At 40.7% G+C, this 23,296-nt stretch overlaps 1 protein-coding gene, 1 long non-coding RNA gene and 1 pseudogene across 3 annotated transcripts in view; all 3 read right to left on the bottom strand.

Moving 5' to 3' along the window:
- Positions 1-23,296, bottom strand: part of LOC111772875 (uncharacterized) — a 310,896-nt gene that overhangs the window by 103,842 nt on the left and 183,758 nt on the right. The window lies entirely within an intron of this gene.
- On the bottom strand, positions 15,480-16,073 carry LOC138923453 (eukaryotic peptide chain release factor subunit 1 pseudogene; annotated as a pseudogene).
- On the bottom strand, positions 16,200-16,793 carry LOC100051567 (eukaryotic peptide chain release factor subunit 1-like). The gene has a single exon (XM_070262325.1). It carries the CDS (start codon positions 16,791-16,793, stop codon positions 16,200-16,202), a length of 594 nt encoding a protein of 197 aa, XP_070118426.1.

Below are 23,296 nucleotides of genomic sequence, written 5' to 3' on the forward strand. Positions count from 1 at the left end.
TTTAGAGACATCAGCTCATTTAATCCCCATGACTCTCCATTTAGCAGATGCAGTGCTATCATCCCTGTTACAGAGCTGATGTCACAGAGAGGTGGAAAGGGATCATATAGCTAATAAGCAACAGAACAGGGAACTGATCAGGTCTGATGCTAAGAGTGCTTCTCAACGTTCAGTGTTGTTGAAGTGAATTTCCCATGAGACAAATCTTGATAGCACTGTGCTCTTCCCCTGTTTCCTACCACCAGGAGATACTCTGAGGGTTAGCTCTAGTGGGCACCTTATAGGTTGTCTCAAAAGCTCATAATTTCTCTTTCTCTGGTGACTCCCCATCCCTCCATCCTCACAGTACGCATGTTCATCTGACTGATTCCAATGCCCTGGCTATACAGGAAAATAACTGGAAGAGAGTTGCACCCCTGGAATGGAAGGCAGGAAGAGAGAGAGAGAGGCAGATTAGGATTTGTTGATTTGGTCTATCTTCAAGGTCTGGACCTGAAATATACAAATCTGGGCACTGGGTATGCTCGATTTTCTATATTATGTTATGAGGAGAACAGAGTAGATTTATAGAAAGAGAAAAGGATTAAGTGGGTAGAGAGAGCAAGACAGGCAAGAGAAAGAGAGTACCAACAACTTTCATATCGATTTTATCAGTCTACTCTTGAGGCCCACCTATGTCCCTGCTCCTGAAATATCTACATGTTGTTGGGATCCACTTTCATATTTTGCTATTGTTGGCCTAAGTAGTTCTCCACTATTTGCTAGCAAAATAATCCCAACACATACAGGTAAAATAACAGCTTGCCTCAACTAATAGAGAGCAAATTCTAGAAACAGCCAATGGGCTTCCCAAATAAAAAGATATAAAATAACTTTATAGTTTTTCAAGGGCTCTATAAATTATGGGGGCAAATCCAAGTTACTTCTAGGCAATAACTAAGATTCTATGTTAGCAATTAGATGGAATGGACACCTCATCACCACGATTATGGAAAAAAAGCACATCCAAGCTAATCAATCTAAGCTGTTTTAGTCTGCTTTCAGAATTTTAAAGAAAAAATTTTACCTCTGCAAAAGAGATTTTCATCCACTATCTCCAGTCCATTTAGAGGTGAGGTGAGAAGATGAATTATATATATTTTCAATTTTTCCAGGTTTTTGAAAAGAAGAACATTTGGTGAACTCTGCTTCTCCGCCCTCCCCCAGCTCACTCACTTCAATTACTGATTCATTATCCATTTCTACATATAATTCATAGTGGCTCTGGCATCCCTGGAGAACATTCCAGCATATGTCAACAGTGCTTCCTCCAAGTTCTGAGCAGAGGGAGAGTAGACGAAAAGCTGGACTCCTGTCTCAAGAGCCTTGCTCTCCTTCTCTCGTGCTCCTCCACCTAGGGCCTCCATCCTCTTCATTTGGGGAGCTATTTCCCAAGCCTGTAGTTTAGGGTAGGGGGGATGGGAGGAGGGGCTCGGATTCTGGTGAACAGCTGGGGCCCATCACTTCTCATTGCAGGTCTTGGGGAGATGTGGTTGACAGAGTGATGCACAGAGCCTGTCCCAGTTAATGACTTCACCATTCTCCATCATTATCCCCATCATTAGGAAATTAGGAGGACAGAAGGTATTTACTGTAAACCTGCCACCTCCCAAGGAGAGATAAATAGAAACTGATAAATGGGCTCTTCTGGTGCTGTTCATCTATTAACCTTCTGCTTCCCAGCTCCGGCATATGCATGCCATCCTGCCATTAATATCCAGTAATTGGCATGGCAGCGGGCAATATCATCATACCTTTAGTGTGAGCATTCCCTCTGTGTGGTGTGCCTGCACAAGCACACAATTATATTCATAATGAAGCTTTGCTAAACAGTCCAGTTGAAAGACATTAGGCAGTTGTTCCCCAGTCATAACACCAGCCTCCCACAATCATTCAGAGCTTAACTCTTCACTAGCCTGGGCACTGGATGCCTGCTATTGCTAATCTTTCTGCTGACTTTGCACGAATTCTAGTCTATTCCTTAAAGGTATACTCTTTGTTTTTGTTTTGTTTTTCTAACAGCTTCTCTAACTCTGTGTTCCTTGGGAGCAAAGGCAAAGTCAGCCAATGAATGATTTGGAACCACCTTATCAGGTTGACTGCCTGGCATGAGGGCAAAATGGAGTTTCATCCATGTTGTGGCCACTGGTGACCACCCAGGGGCAATGCCCCTCATTCATCACCAGTCAAGAGCCAAGCTGTTTAGCAGTGTTTCCCAGAGATTTTGTGTTCTTTGTGCATTCCTAGATGATAAGAGGGAGAAAGGATGTATCTCATCAAATTCAGCCTCTGTATGATAATAGAGCAGAAAGGAGGGTAATGACCTTGGTGTCTTATATCAGGAAGACATCATCCTCAATGTTCATCTGCTAAAAATTCTCAGGGATCTTGAAGGAGCATGACTCCCAGGAGATTCTGGAAGAGTTTACAAAAAATCGAGGCCCACAAAGAGAGCCACCTCATTCTGTTATCCATCTGCTCACACTGTGGCTGCAAAATGAACATTTGGTCTCTGCTTCCCTGACCTATTTCTTCCCAAGTTACACGCCAGTGTTTACTATGAAGACTTTACAACAGTGACTGCAGTGGGCAGACTGTTTCACAGGATGAAACATGAAAAGCAAAGATGAGTAATCTCTTAAAGCATAGGGCACATTCTATGAAATGAATTGAGCTGGCCCTAAACATGGCCCTGAGGGGTGAAAAAAAAAAAAGACAGTTGCAAGGCAGGAGGTGAGGTTGGGGAGAGGTAATATCAGCAAAGAGATAAAAAGCAATAAAAAGACCAACGAGAAGAAAATGACATGACAATCTTATTACTGGTGTTCAGGAACCATAGCCTCTCTGTCAGAAAAATACCAGATCACCCATTTGAGAACTTCATAAAACTAAATGATCAATAGATTATAGCTCTGGCCCTCCTTCCACACGGCATAAAACAAATAATAATATCTCCAATAAATATAACAAATAGGGCAATCTTTCCCATTTCCTGCAGACCCCTGACAGACCATGCTATAGGATCTTTTCATTTCCTCTTTAGGAGGATACTAAGCAGCTTGCCAGACTTCCAGTCAGGCACAGCCTCTCCAGCTGTCCTCCAAGCATCCACCTTTAACTACAGAATCTGGATAGAGCTGGGCGGCCTGGCACTCCTGGAGGCTTTCATTCCACAGAAATACCTGGGGGCAAAAGCTCCATCAGTCAGCCTTCTAATAACTAAAACTCTCCAGGTGCTGGCACCGGCACACACCTCTAGTATAAAGATCAACAATATCTGTCTTGATCGTCCAATGACAGGTTAAGAGATTGATATGAATTCTGCCTCTTTGTCACCATTCCTGATTTCCATCTGCCTTTGGATTTTTGCAAAGTTCTTTCACGTTCTCCCTTATGGTTCACAAAAGAGTGCAATGCAGTCCTCAAGAGATGGTCTTACGGTTCCTACTATACAGTGACTTTCCCAGGTCACATAGCTAGGATGGAGTCTTCCTTCTTTTTCAGGGCCGCTGTGTTCCCAAGGGCAGCAGGCACCATTCACACTGGATTGTATGAGACCAGCACTCCTGCGGCACTTCACAACACTGCTGCCCTAACAAGCAGCACCGAATAGTGAAAACAGGAAGGGCTTTGGAATCAGGGATCTGGGTTTGCCACTTACTAGCTGCATTACCCCAGATAAATTTTTTTATTATTGAGTTCATAATAGTTTACATCAATGTGAGATTTCAGTTGTACATTATTTCTTGACTGTCACCACATAAGTGCTCCCCTTTACCCCCTGTGCCCCCCCAACCCCCTTCCCCTGGTAACCACTGAACTGTTTTCTTTGTCCATGTGTTTGTTTATATGCCACATATCAGTGAAATCATCTGGGGTTTGTCTTTCTCAGACTGGCTTATTTCGCTTAGCATAGTTCCCTCTACGTCCTTCCATGTGATTGCAAATGGGATGAATTTGTCTTTTTTTCTGGCTGAGTAGTATTCCACTGTGTATATATATATATATATATATATATATATATATATATATATATATATATATATATATCACATCTTCTTTATCCAATCATTGGTCTATGGGCACTTGGGTTTCTTCCATGTCTTGGCTATTGTGAATAGTGCTACAATGAACGTAGGGGTGCATATGTTATTTTGGATTGTTGATTTCAAGTTGTTTGGGTAGATACCCAGTAGTGGGACAGCTGAGTCATATGGTAGTTCTATTTTTAGTTTTTTGAGGAATCTCCATACTGTTTTCCATAGTGGTTGCACCAGTTTGCACTCCCACCAGCAGTGTGTGAGGGTTCCCTTCTCTCTATACCCTCTCCAACATTTGTTATTTTTAGTCTTAGTGATTACAGCCATTTTAACAGGCGTAAGGTGGTATCTTAGTGTAGTTCTGATTTGCATTTCCCTGATGATTAGTGATGCTGAACATCTTTTCATATGTTTATTGGCCATCTGTATACCTTCTTTGGAAAAATGTCTGTTCATCTCCTCTGCCCACTTTTTTTTTTTTTTTGAGGAAGATTAGCCCTGAGCTAACTACTGCCAATCTTCCTCTTTTTGCTGAGGAAGACTGGCCCTGAGCTAACAATAATGCCTATCTTCCTCCATTTTATACATGGGACACCTACCACAGCATGGGTTTTTGCCAAGCGGTGCCATGTTCGCACCCAGGATCGGAACCCACGAACCCCAGGCCGCCGAGAAACGGAATGTGTGAACTTAACCCCTGTGCCACCAAGCCGGCCCCCTACTCTGCCCACTTTTTGATCGGGTTGTTTGCTTTCTTATTGTTCAGTTATGTGAGTTCCTTATATATTATGGAGATTAACACCTTGTCAGATATATGATTTGCAAATACTTTCTTCCAATTGGTGGGTTGTCTCTTCGTTTTGATCCTAGTTTCTTTTGCGAGGCAGAAGCTCTTTGTCTGATGAATTCCCACTTGTTTATTTTTTCTTTTGTTTCCCTTGTCTAAGAGGACACTGTATTTGAAAAGATCCTTTTTAGTTCAATGTCAAAGAGTGTACTACCAATATTATCTTCTAGGAGTTTTATAGTTTCAGGACGTATCTTCAAGTCTTTGATCCATTTTGAGTTTATTTTTGTGTACGGTGTGAGATAGTGGTCTACCTTCATTCTTTTGCATGTGGCTGTCCAGTTTTCCCAGGGCCATTTATTGAAGAGACTGTCTTTTCTCCAGTGTATGTTCTTAGCTCCTTTGTCAAAGATTAGCTGTCCGTAGATGTGTGGTTTTTTTCTGGGCTTTCAGTTCTGAACCATTGATCCATGTGCCTGTTTTTGTACCAGTACCATGTCATTTTGGTCACTATGGCTTTGTAGTACATTTTGAAGTCAGGGATTGTGATACCTCCAGCTTTGTTCTTTTTTCTCAGGATTCCCTTAGCAATTCAGGGTCTTTGATTGCCCCATATGAATTTTAGTATTCTTTGCTCTATTTCCGTGAGAATGTCATTGGGATTCTGATAGGGATTGCATTGAATCTGTACATTGCTTTGGGTAGTATGGACATTTTAACTATGTTTATTCTTCCAATACACGTGCATGGAATCTCTTTCCATCTCTTTAAGTCATTATCAATTTCTCTCAGTAATGTCTTATAGTTTTCATTGTATAAGTCCCTCACCTCCTTGGTTAAATTTATTCCTAGGTACTTTATTTTTTTAGTTGCGATTGCAAATGGAATTATATTCTTGAGTTCTCTTTCTGTAAGTTCATTATTGGAGTATAGAAAAGCAACTGATTTTTGTAAATTGACTCTCTACCCTGCAACTTTACTGTAGTTTTTAATTATTTCTATTAGTTTTCTAATGGATTTTTTGGGGTTTTCTATATATAAGATCATGTCATCTGCAAACAGTGAGAGTTTCACTTCTTCACTCCCTATTTGGATTCCTTTTATTCCTTTCTCTTGCTTCATTGCTCTGGCCAAACCCTCCAGTACTATGTTGAAAAAGAGTGGTGATAGTGGGCATCCTTTTCTTGTTCGTGTTCTCAGGGGGATGGAACTCAGTTTTTGCCCATTGAGTATGATATTGGCTGTGGGTTTGTCATATATGACCTTATTATGTTGAGGTAATTTCCTTCTATCTCCATTTTGTTAAGAGTTTTTATCATAAATCGCTGTTGGGTCTTGTCAAATGCTTTCTCTGCATCTATTGAGATGATCACGTGGTTTTTATTCCTCAATTTGTTGATGTGGTGTATCACATTGATTGATTTGTGGATGTTGAACCATCCGTGTGTCCCTGGTATGAATACCACTGGATCATGATGTATGATCCTTTTGACGTATTGATGAATTCAGGTTGCCAAAATTTTATTGAGCATTTTTGCATTTATGTTCATCAGCAATATTGGCCTGTAGTTCTTTTTTGTGGTGTCCTTGCCAGGCTTTGGTATCAGAGTGAAGTTGGCCTTGTAGAATGTGTTAGGAAGTGTTCCTTCCTCCCTAACTTTTTGGAATAGCTTGAAAAGGATAGGTATTAGATCCTCTCTGAAAGTTTGGTAGAATTCCCCAGGAAAACCATCTGGTCCTGGGGTTTTATTCTTTGGGATGCTTTTGATTGCTGTTTCAATCTCTTTCCTAGTGAGTGATCTATTCGGATTGTCTGTTTCTTCTTGACTCAGCTTTGGGAGGTTGTAAGAGTCTAAGAATTTATCCATTTCCTCTAGATTATCCATTTTGTTAGAATATAGTTTTTGGTAGTATTCTCTTATAATCCATTGTATTTCTGTGGAGTCTGTTGTTATTTCTCCTCTTCCATTTCTGATTTTTTTATTTGAGCTTTCTCTCTTTTTTTCTTTGTAAGTCTGGCTAGGGGTCTGTCAGTTTTATTTATCTTCTCAAAGAACCAGCTCTTTGTTTCATTGATCCTTTCTACTGCCTTTTTTGTTTCAATAGCATTTATTTCTGCTCTGATTTTTATTATTTCTCTCCTTCTGCTGACTTTGAGCTTTGTTTGTTCTTTTTCTAATTCAGTTAGGTGTAATTTGAGATTGCTTATTTGGGATTTTTCTTGTTTGTTTAGGTGTGCCTGTATTGTGATGAATTTCCCTCTTTTTTCTGTTGTTTTAGGAAGATTAGCCCTGAGCTAACATCTGTCAATCCTCCTCTTTTTTTTTTTTTTTTTGCTAAGGAAGACTGGCCCTGAGCTAACATCTTCCTCTATTTTCTATGTGGGACGCCTACCACAGCATGGCTTGCCAAGCAGTGCCATGTCCACACCAGGACTTGAACTGGCAAACCCTGGGCCGCCAAAGTGGAATGTGTGCACTTAACTGCTGAGCCACAGGGCCGGCCCCTGAATTTCCCTCTTAATACAGATTTTGCTGCATCCCATATGAGTTGGTATGGAATGTTATCATTTTCATTTGTCTCCAGATATTTTTTGATTTGTTCTTTAATTTCTTCAATGATCCATTGCTTGTTCAATGGCATATTGTTTAGTTTTCACATCTCTGTCCCTTTCTCAGCTTTTTTCTTGTAATTAATTTCTAGCTTTATAGCTTTATATTTGGAAAAGATGCTTGTTCTTATTTCAATTTTTTTAAATTTATAGAGGCTTGCCTTATTTCCCAACATATGGTCTATCCTTGAGAATGTCCCATGCACATTTCAGAATAATGTGTATTCTGCTGTTTTGGATAGAGTGTTCTATATATGTCTATTAAGTCCAACTGTTTTAGCTTTTTGTTCAGTTCCACTGTTTCCTTGTTGATTTTCTGTCTGGATGATCTCTCCAATGATGTGAGTGGGGTGTTGAGGTCCTCTACTATTATTGTGTTATTTTTAATATCTTCTTTTAGGTTTGTTAATAGTTGCTTTATGAACTTTGGTGCTCCTATGTTGGGTGCATAGATAGTTATAAGCATTATTTCTTCTTGATGGACTGTCCCTTTGATCATTATATATTGCCCCTCGTTGTCTCTCTTTACCTGCCTTATCTTGAAGTTTGCTCTGTCTGATATAAGTATTGTGACACCTGCATTTGGTTGCCATTAGCTTGGAGTATTGTCTTCTACCCCTTCGCTCTGAGCCTGTATTTGTCATTGGAGCCGAGATGTGCTTCCTGGAGGCAACAAATTATTGGATCTTGTTCTTTAATCCATCTTGCCATTCTGTGTCTTTTTATTGGAGAGTTCAACCCATTTACATTGAGAGTGATTATTGATGTATGAGGGCTTAATGCTGTCATTATTTCACTCGTTTTCTGGTTTTCCTGCATTTCCTTTGTTTCTCATCCTGTGTGTTTTGGTCTACCTATTGAATTATGCAGTTTCTTATGCTGTGTTTCTTTGTTTTTTCCTTATTTATTTTTTGTGTCTCTGTTCTGCTTTTTAGTTTAGTGGCTACCCAAAAGTTTGTATTCAGAATCTCCTGTATAACATAGTCCATTTTCTGATGGCCTCCTATTTCCTTACTCTAAACTGATTCAATCCCTATCCTCCTCCCCTCCTAAGCTATTGTTCTTATATCTTATTCCAACTTGTGTTGTGAGTTTGTGGTTAAAGTGACAAGACTATCTTTGTTTTTTGTGTTTTTCTTCCTTTTAGCCTAATGCTATAATTGAATATTTGCTATCCTATTCTCATTCTGTCTATCTATTTGTCTCCTTACTCTGTGTTTTGTGACCCCTTTCTTCCTTTTTTTCTTTTTGCAGGTATGAGGGCCTTCTTGAGGATTTCTTGTGTGGGGAGGGGAGAGTGTCTTATGGCTACAAAGTCCCTTAGCTTTTGTTTGTCTGGGAAAGATTTAATTTCTCCCTCATATCTGAAGGATATTTTTGCTGGATAGAGTATTCTTGGCTGAAGCTTTTATCTTTTAAAGTTTTGAATATGTCATTCCATTCTCTCCTAGCTTGTAAGGTTTCTGCAGAGAAATCTGCTGAAAGTCTGATAGAGGTTCTTTTGTAGGTTATTTACTTCTGCCTTGCTGCCCTGAGTATTCTTTCTGTCATTCATTTTTGCAAGTTTTACTACTATATGTCTTGCAGTAGGTCTTTCTACATTGACAAATTTAGGATATCTGGAAGCTTCCTCCACACACATTTCCCTCTCATTCCCTAGCTTTGGGAAGTTCTCTGCTATTATTTCTTTGAGCATGTTTTCTGCTCCATTCTCCCTCTCTTTTGAGGAAGATTAGCCCTGAGCTAACTACTGCCAGTCCTCCTCCTTTTTGCTGAGGAAGTCTGGCCCTGAGCTAACATCTGTGCCCATCTTCCTCTACTTTACATGTGGGATGCCTACCACAGCATGGCGTTTGCCAAGTGGTGCCATGTCCACACCCAGGATCCGAACTGGTGAACCCCAGGCCACTAAGAAGCAGGATGTGCAAACTTAACCGCTGCACCACCAGGCTGGCCCCTTCACCTTCTTTAATATCTATAATTCTTATGTTGCATTTCCTCATGGAGTCGGATATTTCTCAGAGACTTTGTTCATTTCTTTTTAGTCTCAGTTCTCTCTCCTCCTCTGTCTGGAGCAATTCAACATGTCTATCTTTGATTATGCTGATTTGCTCCTCTATGGTGTCCACATGAGCATTCAGGGAATCCATATTTTGCTTTATCTCTTCCATTGTGTCTTTTTATCTCTAATATTTCTGATTGATTCTTCTTTATAGTTTCAATCTTTTTTGTGAAGTAGCTCCTGAACTCATTGATTTGTTTCTCTGTATTTCCTTTTACCTCATTCAGTCTTTTAATGATAGCTACTTTGAATTCATTGTCATTTAGTTTACTTATTTCTGTGACCTCAGGACTGAGTTCTGGGTGCTTGTCACTTTCTCTCTGGTCTGGAGATTTGATGAAGTGCCTGATGTTAGTAGAATGGGACTTTCCCATTCTGATATTATTCGGTTGCAGTTACAGCCTATCTCCACTGGGTGGGGGTCTGAGCCCTCTACCTTCAGCTGAGATGGTGTCGTGTGGGTTGGGGGAGGGGCACTTTCTCCTGTGTGCAGTCCGAGGTTTTCTCCATCAGCTCTCGCTATCTGGTCTCTTGGGGTCTTGCTTTGATGAGGTCACCCTGAATGAAAGCTTTCGTCCCATTAGAGGGCCTCCCTCTAGGCAGCAAGGGGCCCAGGGAGTCCTGGGTGATCCCGTGGATGCACAACTCCTGCCCATCTCCTTCCCTCACAGAGCCTCCCACGGCAGCAACCACAGTCTTTAGGGAAGCAAGTGAAGTTCTTACCCCGTTCCAGCTCCTCTGAGGGGGGTTCCAGCCTCTCCGCCCTCCATCGTGTGGCCGTCATGACTCTCCAAGGATTTTTGTGCAGTTAGGGTATTTTCCGTTGGAATATGGTTGCTCCTTTTTGTTGTATGTTGGAGGGGAGAGAGTCCCGGGCAAGTTCATTCCACCATGAGACTGATGTCACACCCCAGATAATTTTTAAATTTCTATGAATTTTAGTCTCCTTGTCTGTGAAATGGGGTGATGATAATAAGAATTCCTACAGCATAGACATGTTATGTTAATATATGCCAGACTACAAAAAACACTTTCTAGAGCACTTCCCTCTCTGTCTTCCCCTCCTCTTCCATATTATAAACATTTTACCATATTGCCTCTTTAGTCCAGGAAAGTTTAATGTAAATATACTTTGCAATATTCTAGCTCTTGGGAAATAAGTAAACTATACAACCTAATGGTGACTCTCCTTTTAAGTGGAATAACATTAATCAGAGTATTTCATTCCCATGTCATGCCAGATGAATATTCTCATGACCCCACATTGTCCTAGTCAAGAAACAACTTCTTCATTTGTCCAACGTAGAACAAACACAAAGGTGTTAGAGATTCTGACTAAAGGATTAGTTATAATCAAGGGATATTTGTGCACAGTATAAAATAAACGTACAATATAAGACATACTACAACACTTCTGCCATCCCCACCCCAAGGAATTTCTCTCCAGCTTTTCTTTTCTTTAGCACTCACTTATCACGAGTGCCATAGGTCTACTCTCTCAAGTGTGTCCTTGTCATTCATCTCTCCTCTTCCATGTCAAGAGGTTTACCAATCCCAATTCCCAGCATTGGCAGTCGAAAATTCTAAGAAATTTAGGCAGAACCATTTAGTTCTCTGGGATTCAACCCTCACCTTTCAGAATATACTCAGACTCTCTCCATTTGGGATTCTCATTTTGGCAGCATACCACCTTCCCCCACTCACAAGCTTTTGGAAATACATGGGAGTCTTTTATAGTTATCAAATGACAGGGGCCAAGTTCAGCAAGATGGCAGGGTAAAAGATCAATACACAAAAATCAATTGCTTTTCTACATACTAGTAAAAAACATTCTGAAAATAAAATAATTCCATTCATGACAGCATCAAAAAGAGTAAAATACTTAGGAATAAATTTAGCAAAAGAGAAGTAAGACATGCATACTAAAAACTACAAAACACTGTTGAAGGAAATTAAAGAAAAACTAAGTAAAAGGGAAGAATTTCCTATTCATGGATTGAAAGATTCAATATTGTTAAAATGGAAATACTCTTCAACCTGATCTACAGATTCAATGCAATCCTTATCAACATTCCAATCTCCTGTTTTGCATATATGAGCATGTTGATCCTAAAATTCATATGGAAATGCCAAGAACCCAGAATAGCCAAGACAACTTTTAAAAAGAACAAATATAGGCAGAACACTCTTTGACATTGATCTCAGCAGTATCTTTTTGAATATCATGTCTCCCCAGAGAGGGAAATAAACAAAATAAACAAACAAATGGGTCTACATTAAACTCAAAAGCTTCTGCACAGCAAAAGAAACCATCAGCAAATCATGGCATCACCTCAATCTGATCAGAATGGATATTATTAAAAAGATAAGAAATAACAAGTGTTGGAGAGGATGTGGAGAAAAGGAACTCTCATACATTGCTGGTGAGAATGTAAACTGGTGCCGCCACTATAGAAAACACTATGGAGATTCCTCAAAAAATTAAGAATAGAACCACCATATGATCCAGCTATTCCACTTCTGGGTATTTAACCAAAGAACACAAAAACACTAATTCAAAACCATATATGCACCCCTATGTTCACTGTAGCATTATTTACAACAGCCAAGACTTGGAAACAACCTAAGTGCCCATCAGTGCATGAATGGATAAAGAAGATATGGTATATATACACAATGGAATACTACTCAGCCATAAAAAAGATGAAATCTTGCTATTTGCAACAACATGGATGCACCTTGAAGGCGTTACACTAAGTGAAATAAGACAGATGGAGAAAGCCAAATACCGTATGATTTCACTTATATGTGGAAGATCAAAAACAAACGCATAGATATAGAGACTAGATTGGTGGTTACAAGAGGAGAAGGGGTGGGGGAGGGTGAAAAGGGTAAAAGGGCACATATGTATAGTGATGGATGGTAATTAGACTGTGGGTGGTGAACATGATATAGTCTACACAGAAATAAAAATATAATCAATATACTCCTGAAATTTATAGAATGTTACAAACCAGTGTTACCTCAATTAAAAAAAAAAATTTGGAAGACATACATTTTCTGATTTCAAAGCTTACTACAAAGCCACAATAATCAAGACAGTGTGCTACTGGCATAAGGATAGTCATACAGATCAACAGAATAAAACTTCGATCTAGAAATAAACCCCTAAATTTAAGGTTAACAGATTTTTGACAAAGATGTCAGGATAACTGAATGGGAAAGAAGAGCCTTTTCAACAAGTGATGCTGGAACAACTGGATATCTGCATGCAAAAGACTGAAGTTAGATCCCTACCTCACAATATATAATCAAACCAAACCAAAACAAATGAAAACTCACATGGATCATGGAACTAAATGTAAGAACTAAAAGTATAAACTTTTAGAAGAAAACATAAGAGTAAATCTTTGCAACTTTGGATTAAACAATAATCTCTTATTAATAATCCACTATTAGATACTACTTTGCACCTACTATGATGACTTTAATCAAAAAGACAGTTGATAACAAGGGTTGGTGAGGATGTGAAGAAATTGAAACCCTAGGCACTGCTAATGGTGTAAAATAGTGCAGCCACTGTGGAAGACAGTCTGACAGCATCTCCAAAAGTTAAACATAGAGTTAACATATGACCTAGCAATCCCACTCCTAAGTATATACCCTAGAGAATTGAAAACATATGTCCACACAAAAATTCGTACACAAATGTTCATAGCAGAATTATTCCTAAAAAGTAGGGGGCCAGCCCCGTGGATGAGTGGTTGAGTTTGCACACTCCACCTCCACAACCCAGGGTTTCACCTGTTCAGATCCTGGGCACGGACCTAATACCGCTCATCAAGCCATGCTGAGGTGGCATCCCACACAGCAGAACTAGAAGGACCTACAACTAGAATTTACAACTATATACTGGGGGGCTTTGAGGAGAAGAGGAGAAAAAAAACGATTGGCAACAGATGTTAGCTCAGGGCCAATCTTTAAAAGGTGGAAACTACCCAAATACCCATCAATTGACAAATGGATAAACAAAATGTGGTATATCCATTATCCATGCAATGGAATAATATTTGGCAATAAAAAGGAATGACATACTGATACATGCTCCAACATGGATGAACCTTGAAAACATCATGATAAGTGAAAGAAGCTAGTCACAAAAGGCCACATAGTATATGGTTCCATTTACACAAAATGTCCAGAAAAGGCAAATCTATAGAGACAAAAATTATGTTAGTGGTTTCCAGGGAATGGAGGGAGGGGTGTGATGAAAATATTCTGGAAATAGATAGTGGTGATTATGGCACAACTTTGCGAATATACTAAAAGCACTGAAATATACACTTTAAAAGGATGATGTTTATGGTAAGTGAATTATATCTCAATAAAGATGCTATTTTTAAAAAAATGATGTGAACCTACTACTGGCAACTTAGGCAGGGACCCTGTATACTAGACATTCTGAAATATCATGAGATTCCTGTTCAATAGACATTTTTTAATGAAACATTATTGGCATTTATTTCTGAGCCATTTATTTCTGAGCTAAATTCTGCTGGTTTTTTTCTCATTAGCACAGTTGTAAAAAATCAGTGTTCTTTTGTAGAAAAGCCACCAATTAAGAAATCGAAAGATTTGATACTAGTCTCAGCTCGGCTACCAGAAGTTCAGGCAAGTTATTTCACATCCCTGGGCCCGTTTCATCATCTAACAGATGCAGAGTGTGATGGTTAATTTTATCTGTCAACTTGGCTGGGCCATGGTGCCCAGTTATATAGTTAAATGTTATTCTGGATATTTCTGTTGAAGGTGTTTTTGGATGAGATTAATATTTAAATTGGTGAACTTTGAGTAAAGCAGATTGTCCTCTATAATGTGGGTGGACCTCATCCAATCATCTGAAGGCCTAAATAGAACAAAACACTGACCTCCCTAGAGCAGAAGGAATTCTGCCAGCAGACATCCTCTGGACTCGAACTGAAGCATCAGCTCTTCCTGGGTCTCCAGCTTGCAAGCCCACTTTGCAGATTTTGGACTCGCCATTCTCCAGAATCACATGAACTAATTCCTTAAAATAAATTTCCTTCTATGTATTTATGTATCCTATTGGTTCTGTTTCTCTGCAGAACCTTACAAAGCTCTAAGGTGTCTGCCACCTCCAGTAATATCACACTCAAAGCCATACGGGTATTGAAAGCTGCAGGTGCTTCCAGAGCATTTACAAGTTTGAATTGACCTTACCAATTCCACTGAGAAAAGACAATCATGTGGTAAGTGTCTACAGAAATAATACTTGCATTGACTCACCTGCCTTATAACTGTCCTCTAAAGCTGAGAATGGAATATAATGGTCCCTGAAAGTCTATGTGATCAGAATATAAAAGCAGATGTTCATACATCTTAAGGACAGCCAGACCTAAGAGAATTAGGTATAGGTGGAGTTTATTTGTAGTTTCGGTACACCTGAGTCCCCTATTTTCAGCATGTTTTGCGTGTTTTAATGGCAGAAAACCAAGCACTGAGGCAAGAGAGGGACTTTGACATTTGGGGAAACAGGATCAACCCAGAACACCTGACAGCATGTATGCAACCATTTACTTTGCCCATAAGTAAAGCAAGCCCAGATACCCTCACAGAAGCCAAAGGTATCAGTCTTCATTATTAATCATAAACACTAAATTCTCATATTTTTTTAAAGTAAAAACTGGGATTCTTTTTTAAATTAGTCCAAAGTGGCATTTAGGAACTTAGTTGTAGGCTGTTGCGCTGACACCCTGACAAACCTAAGTGTAGGGTTGGGTCTGGTTTTGTTTTGGTTTTCTTTTCAATATCCAATGCTCATGGATTAAGTTCTGGAAATGTTCCAATTGCACCACGGGTATGCTCCTTGGGTTGGATGCTGGAGGGTGAGGCACGTTTTGCCGAACCCACGTCGACTACCTAGTAGTCATCAAGGTCAAAAAATTCATCGTCTCCTCCTTGGTATTCCATTCCCTGGAAATCTACTCGGTACCGCAAGATACCTCCAATTCCACCAAATCCTTTCACAAACTGGGATCCTTCTTGTGACTTATCAGTGACAATTTCCAACGTAGCTTCAAATTTTTTATAGTTGTTAGCAAACCATTCCAGCAGGGGCATGCTCTCAATCAGCTCATGTTCTTGTCCTGTCTCTTTGTCTGTGAAATGAGATTTACCCTTCTCTTGTTCTGGAGTTAGGTAGAGAATTTTCTCCTCTTCCGTGCCTTGGCAATGAAGAACATATCTCATTATACGCAGATTTTCATAGACTATTAGGATCTCTACAGCTCCCATTTCTAAAGCCTTTAGTGTATCTTCAACTCCAAAACAGTACTTGCCCGTGTCCTGGCTGATTTCATCAAAGTACCGCCCTATTAATTTCTTCTCTTGAATGAATTTCACGTTGGACAGGACTTCAGTAGATAACTCAATAGCTTGGTTGAATCCATTTTCACCACCATAGGATATATCAACTAATTTTAAAACTTTTGATTGCAACCTCTGATCAAACATATCAGATTGACTTAGTTCAGTTTTAAAGTCAGCTGATCCAGCTAAAACGAGACCAGCCACATTTACTTTGTCCCCTGAAATAATGAGCTGTACAGCAGTCTCAGCTACTTTCCGAACATAGTTATGTCACTTTTCCATTCTTAAACAGGCAAAACGCAAGGCTGATTGACCTCCTCTACCATGTTTCTTTGGGAGATCCACAGTGAATTTGTGCAGGACTTCTCTTGTCTTTCCTTGGAGTGTGCCAAAAAGTGCACCACTACCATCTATTACAATGAAGCCAAACTTGCTATCATCTGAAAGTAGTGCTGTAAGAGCCTCTGTATGGAATTTGTTGTCGCACAAATACAACGACGTATTAACTGGTTTGAAAGGTTCAAAGTCAATGTTGACTTTCTTTTCCTTTCCTTCTTCTGTTACAATTGTACCACAGTAAACAACCAGTCCATTTGGAGGTACTTTGTTACAACGTTTGAGTCTTTGCTGTACAGATGTAATGGCTCCCAAGACTGAAAGGCGGTTTACACGTGATTTAATGTTAGATGCACTTCCAAACTCATCTGCTAACATTTTTGCCACTCTTGAAATCTGGTCTTTGGGAGGAATGATCAATGATATCATGCTTGTGCCATTGCCGCGGGCCGCCTCCAAGCTCTTAATGAGCTTCTTGATCTTCCAGATCTCCACGTTCCTGTCGGCTGCACTGGGGTCGTCCGCCATCTTCTCGCCTCCTCCTCCCTAAGGGCCCAGTACTGGGCGGCAGCGGCTGCTCCTCCCCAGCGGCGGCTCCACGGCGGCGGCTCTGACGTGGGACACTGGCTCCCTCCCTAAATTATCATTTTTTAAATATATTCTATGTTATTCTGTGACTGACCAGCTAGATGTGTATTATTCCAACCTTTTCATTTTTCTCTTTACCTGGCAACGTGAGTTTGTGCCATTTCACAGCTCATTTGCACCTCTACCAGCTTTGCTACACTCATTACTATCTCTGGCAAAAGATTCGGTGAGAGAGGAAGCTGATGCAAATGAGATTTTTAGATTTTCCACCTTCTCCCTTTCTACCATGACCATGGCTAATCAAGAACTGACTGTGCAAAGAGCAGAGAATGCAATTCGGCATTAGGTAAGGAAAGCTTCACACACAAAATCACTAGGAATGCCTTAAAGGGAGTATCAAGTAAATAGGAGCAACTGTGACATAAGATGACATTTTCTTGTTAATGTTACCTGACGCTTTCTGAAATGTCTTAAGAGAAATAATCACGAAAAGTTTACAACAGTAATTCATCAACTCATTTCTTAGTGCAGAAATAGCTTCATTGAGTAGCAGTGCCTAAAAGCTATATGGTGACTTAGCGGAGCTGTCAGGAATCATTCCATTCAAAAAGTGTGTGATTGAAGTCTGCTAGGTTCTAGATAGAGTTCCATGAGGATACGAAGATGGTAAGACACAGCTCCCACTTACATTTTAGTGGAGAGGCAGATAAGTAAGTAAATTATTTCAGTTTAACTTGGCTAATTCTATGATAAGGGAATTCCCAGAGTACTAGGAGAGGACAGAGGGAAATTTATCCCAGTCTGGCAGGTCAGAGAAGTCATTTTTTAGGAGGTGATACCTGAGTTAAATAGGAAGGGGTGATTAGGAGTTAGGTAGTTTAAGAAAAGGGAAAGGTAGTTTTAGACAGAAATAAGAACATGGACAAAAACATGAATAATTAGAAGACTTTGACGTTTAGGAACAACTATAAGGAGTTCTATATCCTGGATCCTAAAGTCATGTAGAATCATGTATCAGACAATGAGAAAGGAGACACAAGCCAGTCATGGAATTACCTTAATTACCTTTCCTGAGAAGCTTGAGCTTGATCCAGTAAATGGTGAGAAGACATTGAAGAATTTTAACTGTGAGTAGTGTGCTTACATTGGTATTTTAAATTGATCATTCCAGATAGATAGGGTGGGTGGGTCTGGATAGTAGGGAAAACATCTGAACAAGGGAAATCTGTTGAAACTATTAAGAAAGCTAAGATGGGAAGATCTTGGCTAAACAAAGAAAGCTCAGGTGAGGAGAAAGGAGAAGATTTGAGAAATATTTAGAAGACAAATTGTCAGGATTATTGAATAGTTGGATATTGTAGGAGAGGCAAAGGAAAGACTATAATCATTTCTAGAATTCCAGATAGGACACAGAACAAGGAGCAAGTGGAGGGGATTTGGTAGTTGATGAGTTCAGTATTAGTATGTCAAGACCACCCAAGGAGAGAGGACAAGCATGCATTTTCATATTCAAGTGAAATTCAGATTAAATTAAAGCTGGTGACATACATACGGGAATCATCAGCATAGTAGTTCAAGTTATGAGTGAATGAACTACCCCAGGAGACAGTGTAAAACACTAGCTCTCAATTCTGGCTCTATGTTAGAATCCACTGAAAAGATACTTACTCCCAAGCATCACCTCAGACCACTTAAATCAGAATTTATGAAGACGTAGCCAGGGTCTGGAATTACTGCATAAGTGAAAATAAAGATGAGCCCAAGGCTACAAGCCCATGAAGAGAACAAGAAAGAAATGGTCAGAAGCATATGAAGAGAACCAGAAAGAAGAAAATCTGCCACTACTTTCATACTCCCAATTGTATTCACTAGAATAGAATGAACATGACATAATCACTGTTTTAACAGGAAATACTGTGACATACTATCATTTCAGAAATCCTTGACCACCGTAACAGCATTCCACTTGAAGAGTTCAAGTTCTATTTTACCAATATAGAGTCAATTAGCTGGTTACGCCCCATTATAACAAATACGTTCCCAAAAGTTTCATTTCCTTTAAAAGGTGATGAAGCATATCTTATTTTAACTAATCAGATACATTCAATAATTATAAAAGCTCCAAGAGAAAAATCAAAGTCCTTTATGGGACAAAAAGTTTTGTTCTTGAGGATTTATCTGTTTAGCTATTTTATTTTTCTTTATTTTTCTTAAAGAGCTGTTAGTTGGGGGATGGGATAGAACTTGAATACATTACAGATTGAAATTTAAAAGTTAATGTACATATTTATATTTGTACTATTCAACACCTAAGGTATAAACGGCATGTTTGCTCCCCCAAATTATAGTTTTATTGATAGAGGCAATATAAATACACTGCTTTTTCGATGCAACCGAAAATGTGACTATGACCTCTAACAATGGTAATGTAAGTATTAATTTCCATCCATCTCAGCAACTGGCAGCGTCCATCAATTATAGCATTAGCTGCCCAGTAATTGCAGCTGCAAAAAGCAGAATTAGTATATAAGCTACTGTCACTCACCTGAAATTTTACAGTTCTAATTAGTGAGCCAGGAAGGCTGTCAATAACTAAATGCTCAGTGATTGGCCTGCAAAGACAGCATTTCCCAACCCTTCCCCTGACTCACTCATCCAGCATTGTCATGTTATTTCTTCCTACTTCAGAATTCTGACTGTCTGAAAGAAAACTATTTTGGCTTCTGGCAACATTCCTTAACAAGTAAGAAGGACATGGGACAGAGAGATGCTCTGAGTCCACCTGCAGTCTGTAGAAAAGTTGTTTCATACTCCCTTTTACCTCTATCTCTATGCTACTGGCTTTTGCAAATTCTGATACTGCAATTATTACTTTATTCATTTACTGTAACATTTTTGAGAACTTTATATGTGCCAGACACTTGGCAGGTATTAAGGATATACAGATAAGTAGTAGAAAGAGATTCCAGCTCTCCCCTGAGAAAGAGAGCCACTCTATTCAAAATAGGGAGATAAACAGATTGACAATCAATAAATGAAAGAAAACTATCATAGCGACAGATTCTAGGAAAAGAATTAAAGTAGAGTGATGGGATTGAGAGAGGTAAACTACTTTGGATTTGGTAGCTGGGAAAGGCCACTCTGATGCTATCCGAGCTGAGTCACGCATAATGAGATAAGAATCAACATTCAAAGGCCACAAGGAAGAACATTCTAGTAAGAGGGGACAAAAGCCTGAGGGCAAGAATGAATGAAAAACTTCACATATTTGAGGAAAAGAAAAAGGCCGTTGCGGAACATAGTGGGTAAGGGTAAGACTAGTCCAAGAAGAAGTCACAGATATGAACACAGACCACAGCGTGTAGGGCTATGTAAGCCATGGAAAGGAGCTTGAATTTCATTCAAAATACAATGAGATGTCAATAGAGGGGTTTAAATTGATTTACATTTTTAAAAAACTACTTACTCTGGTCACTTTATAAAGAATGGATTATAATCTGTGAGAAATTCTTACACATTTTGCAGCAAGAACATGAATAAGATTGCTCATAGCATTATTGTGCATAATATCAAAACCTGGAAATAGACAAAATTTTCTTCAGCAGCAGAATAATAAATCAATTTTGTGACATTCTTACCATAGACTACCATATAGTAATGAAAATGACCAAACTATAGTGAGATATATCAACGTGGGTGAATCAAAAAATAACTATGGGGAGAGGCAGGACCAAGATGGTGGAGTGAGTGGTCTTCTTTGTCTCTCCCCCTTTGAATCTACAACTAATTGGACATTCACCAATTAACAAAGGATATCCAGATAGCATCTCAAGACGCCTGAGATACTTGTGCGGCTCTACATTGGAAGGCGGAGGGACTACCCCCCGGGAGGAGGTGGAAATAGGTGAAAACTCTCCGACCCCCAACACCCGGACAGCCTAGTACCTGCAAGAGGCTCTCTTCCAGCAGACTGCCCCATAGCATCACCACGCACCAAGGGTGGGAGTGTGCATTCACCAGCGGAGCGACGGTGGAAACAGGTGACAACAGCCCTACCTAAGCCCCCCGCAATTACACCTAAGCCCAGGGGGAAACTCCAGGGTTCTGCACCCACCGGCAGGGAAGGCCTCTGCTCACCACTAGCAGGGAGGCTCCACTCAGAAACCAGAACAAAGGGAAGCTCCCAGGGAGCGGATTCCCTGGCACAGCACCAGCCTGCCAGCTGCTGCTGGGCCCACGGTCTCCAGCTGTGCACGGGTCGGTGCAGGAGGTGCCCAGACTTCCCGTGGACGTGGTTGGGGACTGGGTGGAGCTCCAGTGCCTGGCTCAGTGGCCCAGGGGGAAACTCCAGGGTCCCGCACGCACCCCCCCCCACACACACACACAGCAGGGAAAGCCTCTACTCGCCATTAGCAGGGAGGCCCCACCCAGAAACCAGAACAAAAGGAATCTCTCAGGGAGCGGACACCCCAGCACGGCACCAGCCCGCCAGCTGCTGCTGGGTCCACGGTTTCCGGCTGTGCACAGGTTGGTGCAGGAGGTGCCGAGACTTCCTGTGGACATGCTTGGGGACTGGGTGGAGCTCCAGTGCCCGGCTCCGCGGCCCAGGGGGAAACTCCAGGGTCCCGCACCTGCAGGCAGGGAAAGCCTCTGCTCACCATTAGCGGGGAGGCCACGCACAGCATTCAGAACACCAGGAAGCTACCTAGAGCAGAATTCCCCACAAGGCATCAGCTTGCGAGCCACTGCCAGGCCCATGGACTTTGGCCGTGTCCCAGACGAGGCAAGGGGCTCTCAGAGATTCCGTGAGAGTGGTGTGGGGCAGGGTGGAGCTCCAGTGAAATGGCTACGTGGCCCAGGGGGGAACTCCAGGTTCCTATAGCAGCCTCAGCAAAAGCCTCTGCACAACACTAGTGGAGAGGTCCCAACTGGCAATCACAAGGCTGGAAGGCCCTAGGGCAAAAGTAGCACAGCCAGGTGAGCTAACGACAGACTGCAGAAGATACCCATGGCTCTGCAGGGACCTATAGTGGACAAGTGTGATCTTGTGGGCTCTGTCAGTGACAAAGCTGCGATTATTGGTGCTCCTGCTCCCGGCTGCTGGGAAAGCCCATAACACCGCTGCAGACCCCAAGGAGGGAGCACATCTAAGTGGGCTGCAACAGTAGGCACCAGCAGCCTGAGACCCCCTTGCGATTGCCCCCACAACTGACGAGAGACCCCACAGGACCACTGTGACTACGAGGAGGGGTCCAGGTCCAGTCAGTAACAGTTGACAGGGGTCCTGGGTGGTGCAGTCTAAACAGCTGCTCCCCTCCCACACCAGTTGCAACAAGTGGAAGCAGCGACTAAACTCTATCTCTATGCGGAGGCACAAATCAACACCATCAAGCAGTATGAAAAAATATATTAAATCTCCAGACCAGAAGGAAAATGATAAGCACCCAGAAAACAATCCCAAAGACAATGAAACCTATAACCTAAATGACGATGATTTCAAAACTGCCATTATTAGAAAACTCAACGAGTTAAAAGAGAACTCAGATAGACAACTCAATGAGTTCAGGAGCTATGTCACAAAAGAGCTTGATACTATAAAGAAGAATCAATTAGAAATACTAGAGATGAAGAACACAATGCAGGAGATTAAGAAAAATCTGGACTCTCTGAACAGTAGGGTCAATAATATGGAGGACAGAATAAGCAATCTGGAGGATAGGAATATAGAAATGCTGCAGACAGAGGAGGAGAGAGAACTAAGACTAAAAAGAAATGAAGAAACTCTCTGAGAATTATCCGACTCAATTAGGAGATGCAACATAAGAGTTATAGGTATACCAGAGGGAGAAGAGAAGGAGAAGGGGGCAGAAGGCCTGTTCAAAGAAATAATAGCTGAGAACTTTCCAAACTTGGGAAGAGAGATAGAACTTCATGCGACAGAAGCCAATAGATCTCCAAACTTTATTAATGCAAGAAGACCAACCCCAAGACATATAGTAGTGAAACTAGCAAAAGTCAATGACAAAGAGAAAATAATAAGGGCAGCCAGGCAGAAGAAAATAACTTACAAAGGAAACTCCATAAGGCTATCAGCAGATTTCTCAGAAGAGACCTTACAGGCTAGAAGAGATTGGAATGAAATATTCAAAACTCTGAAGGACAAAACCTGCAGCCAAGAATACTCTACCCAGCGAAAATATCCTTCAAATATGATTGAGAAATAAAAACTTTCCCAGACAAACAAAAGTTAAGGGAGTTCATTGCCACAAAACCTCCTCTTCAAGAAATGCTCAGGAAGAACCTCATACCTGAAAAATCAAAAAAAGGAAAGGGATTACAAAATCCAGAACAAAGGAGATAAGCAGAAGGACAATAACAGAAAGTAGCAGCTCTCCATCAGGACAGGTTAGCAAAAGTTAAATAAAACATTAAAGATAAACGGA

This window comes from Equus caballus, chromosome 3 (genome assembly GCF_041296265.1).
Source record: "Equus caballus isolate H_3958 breed thoroughbred chromosome 3, TB-T2T, whole genome shotgun sequence".
In the NCBI taxonomy this organism is placed as follows: domain Eukaryota; kingdom Metazoa; phylum Chordata; class Mammalia; order Perissodactyla; family Equidae; genus Equus; species Equus caballus.

What these genes read in the sequence shown, in the direction of transcription:
- LOC100051567 (XM_070262325.1), bottom strand. Translation starts at nt 16,793, where the DNA reads ATGGCGGACGACCCCAGTGCAGCCGACAGGAACGTGGAGATCTGGAAG.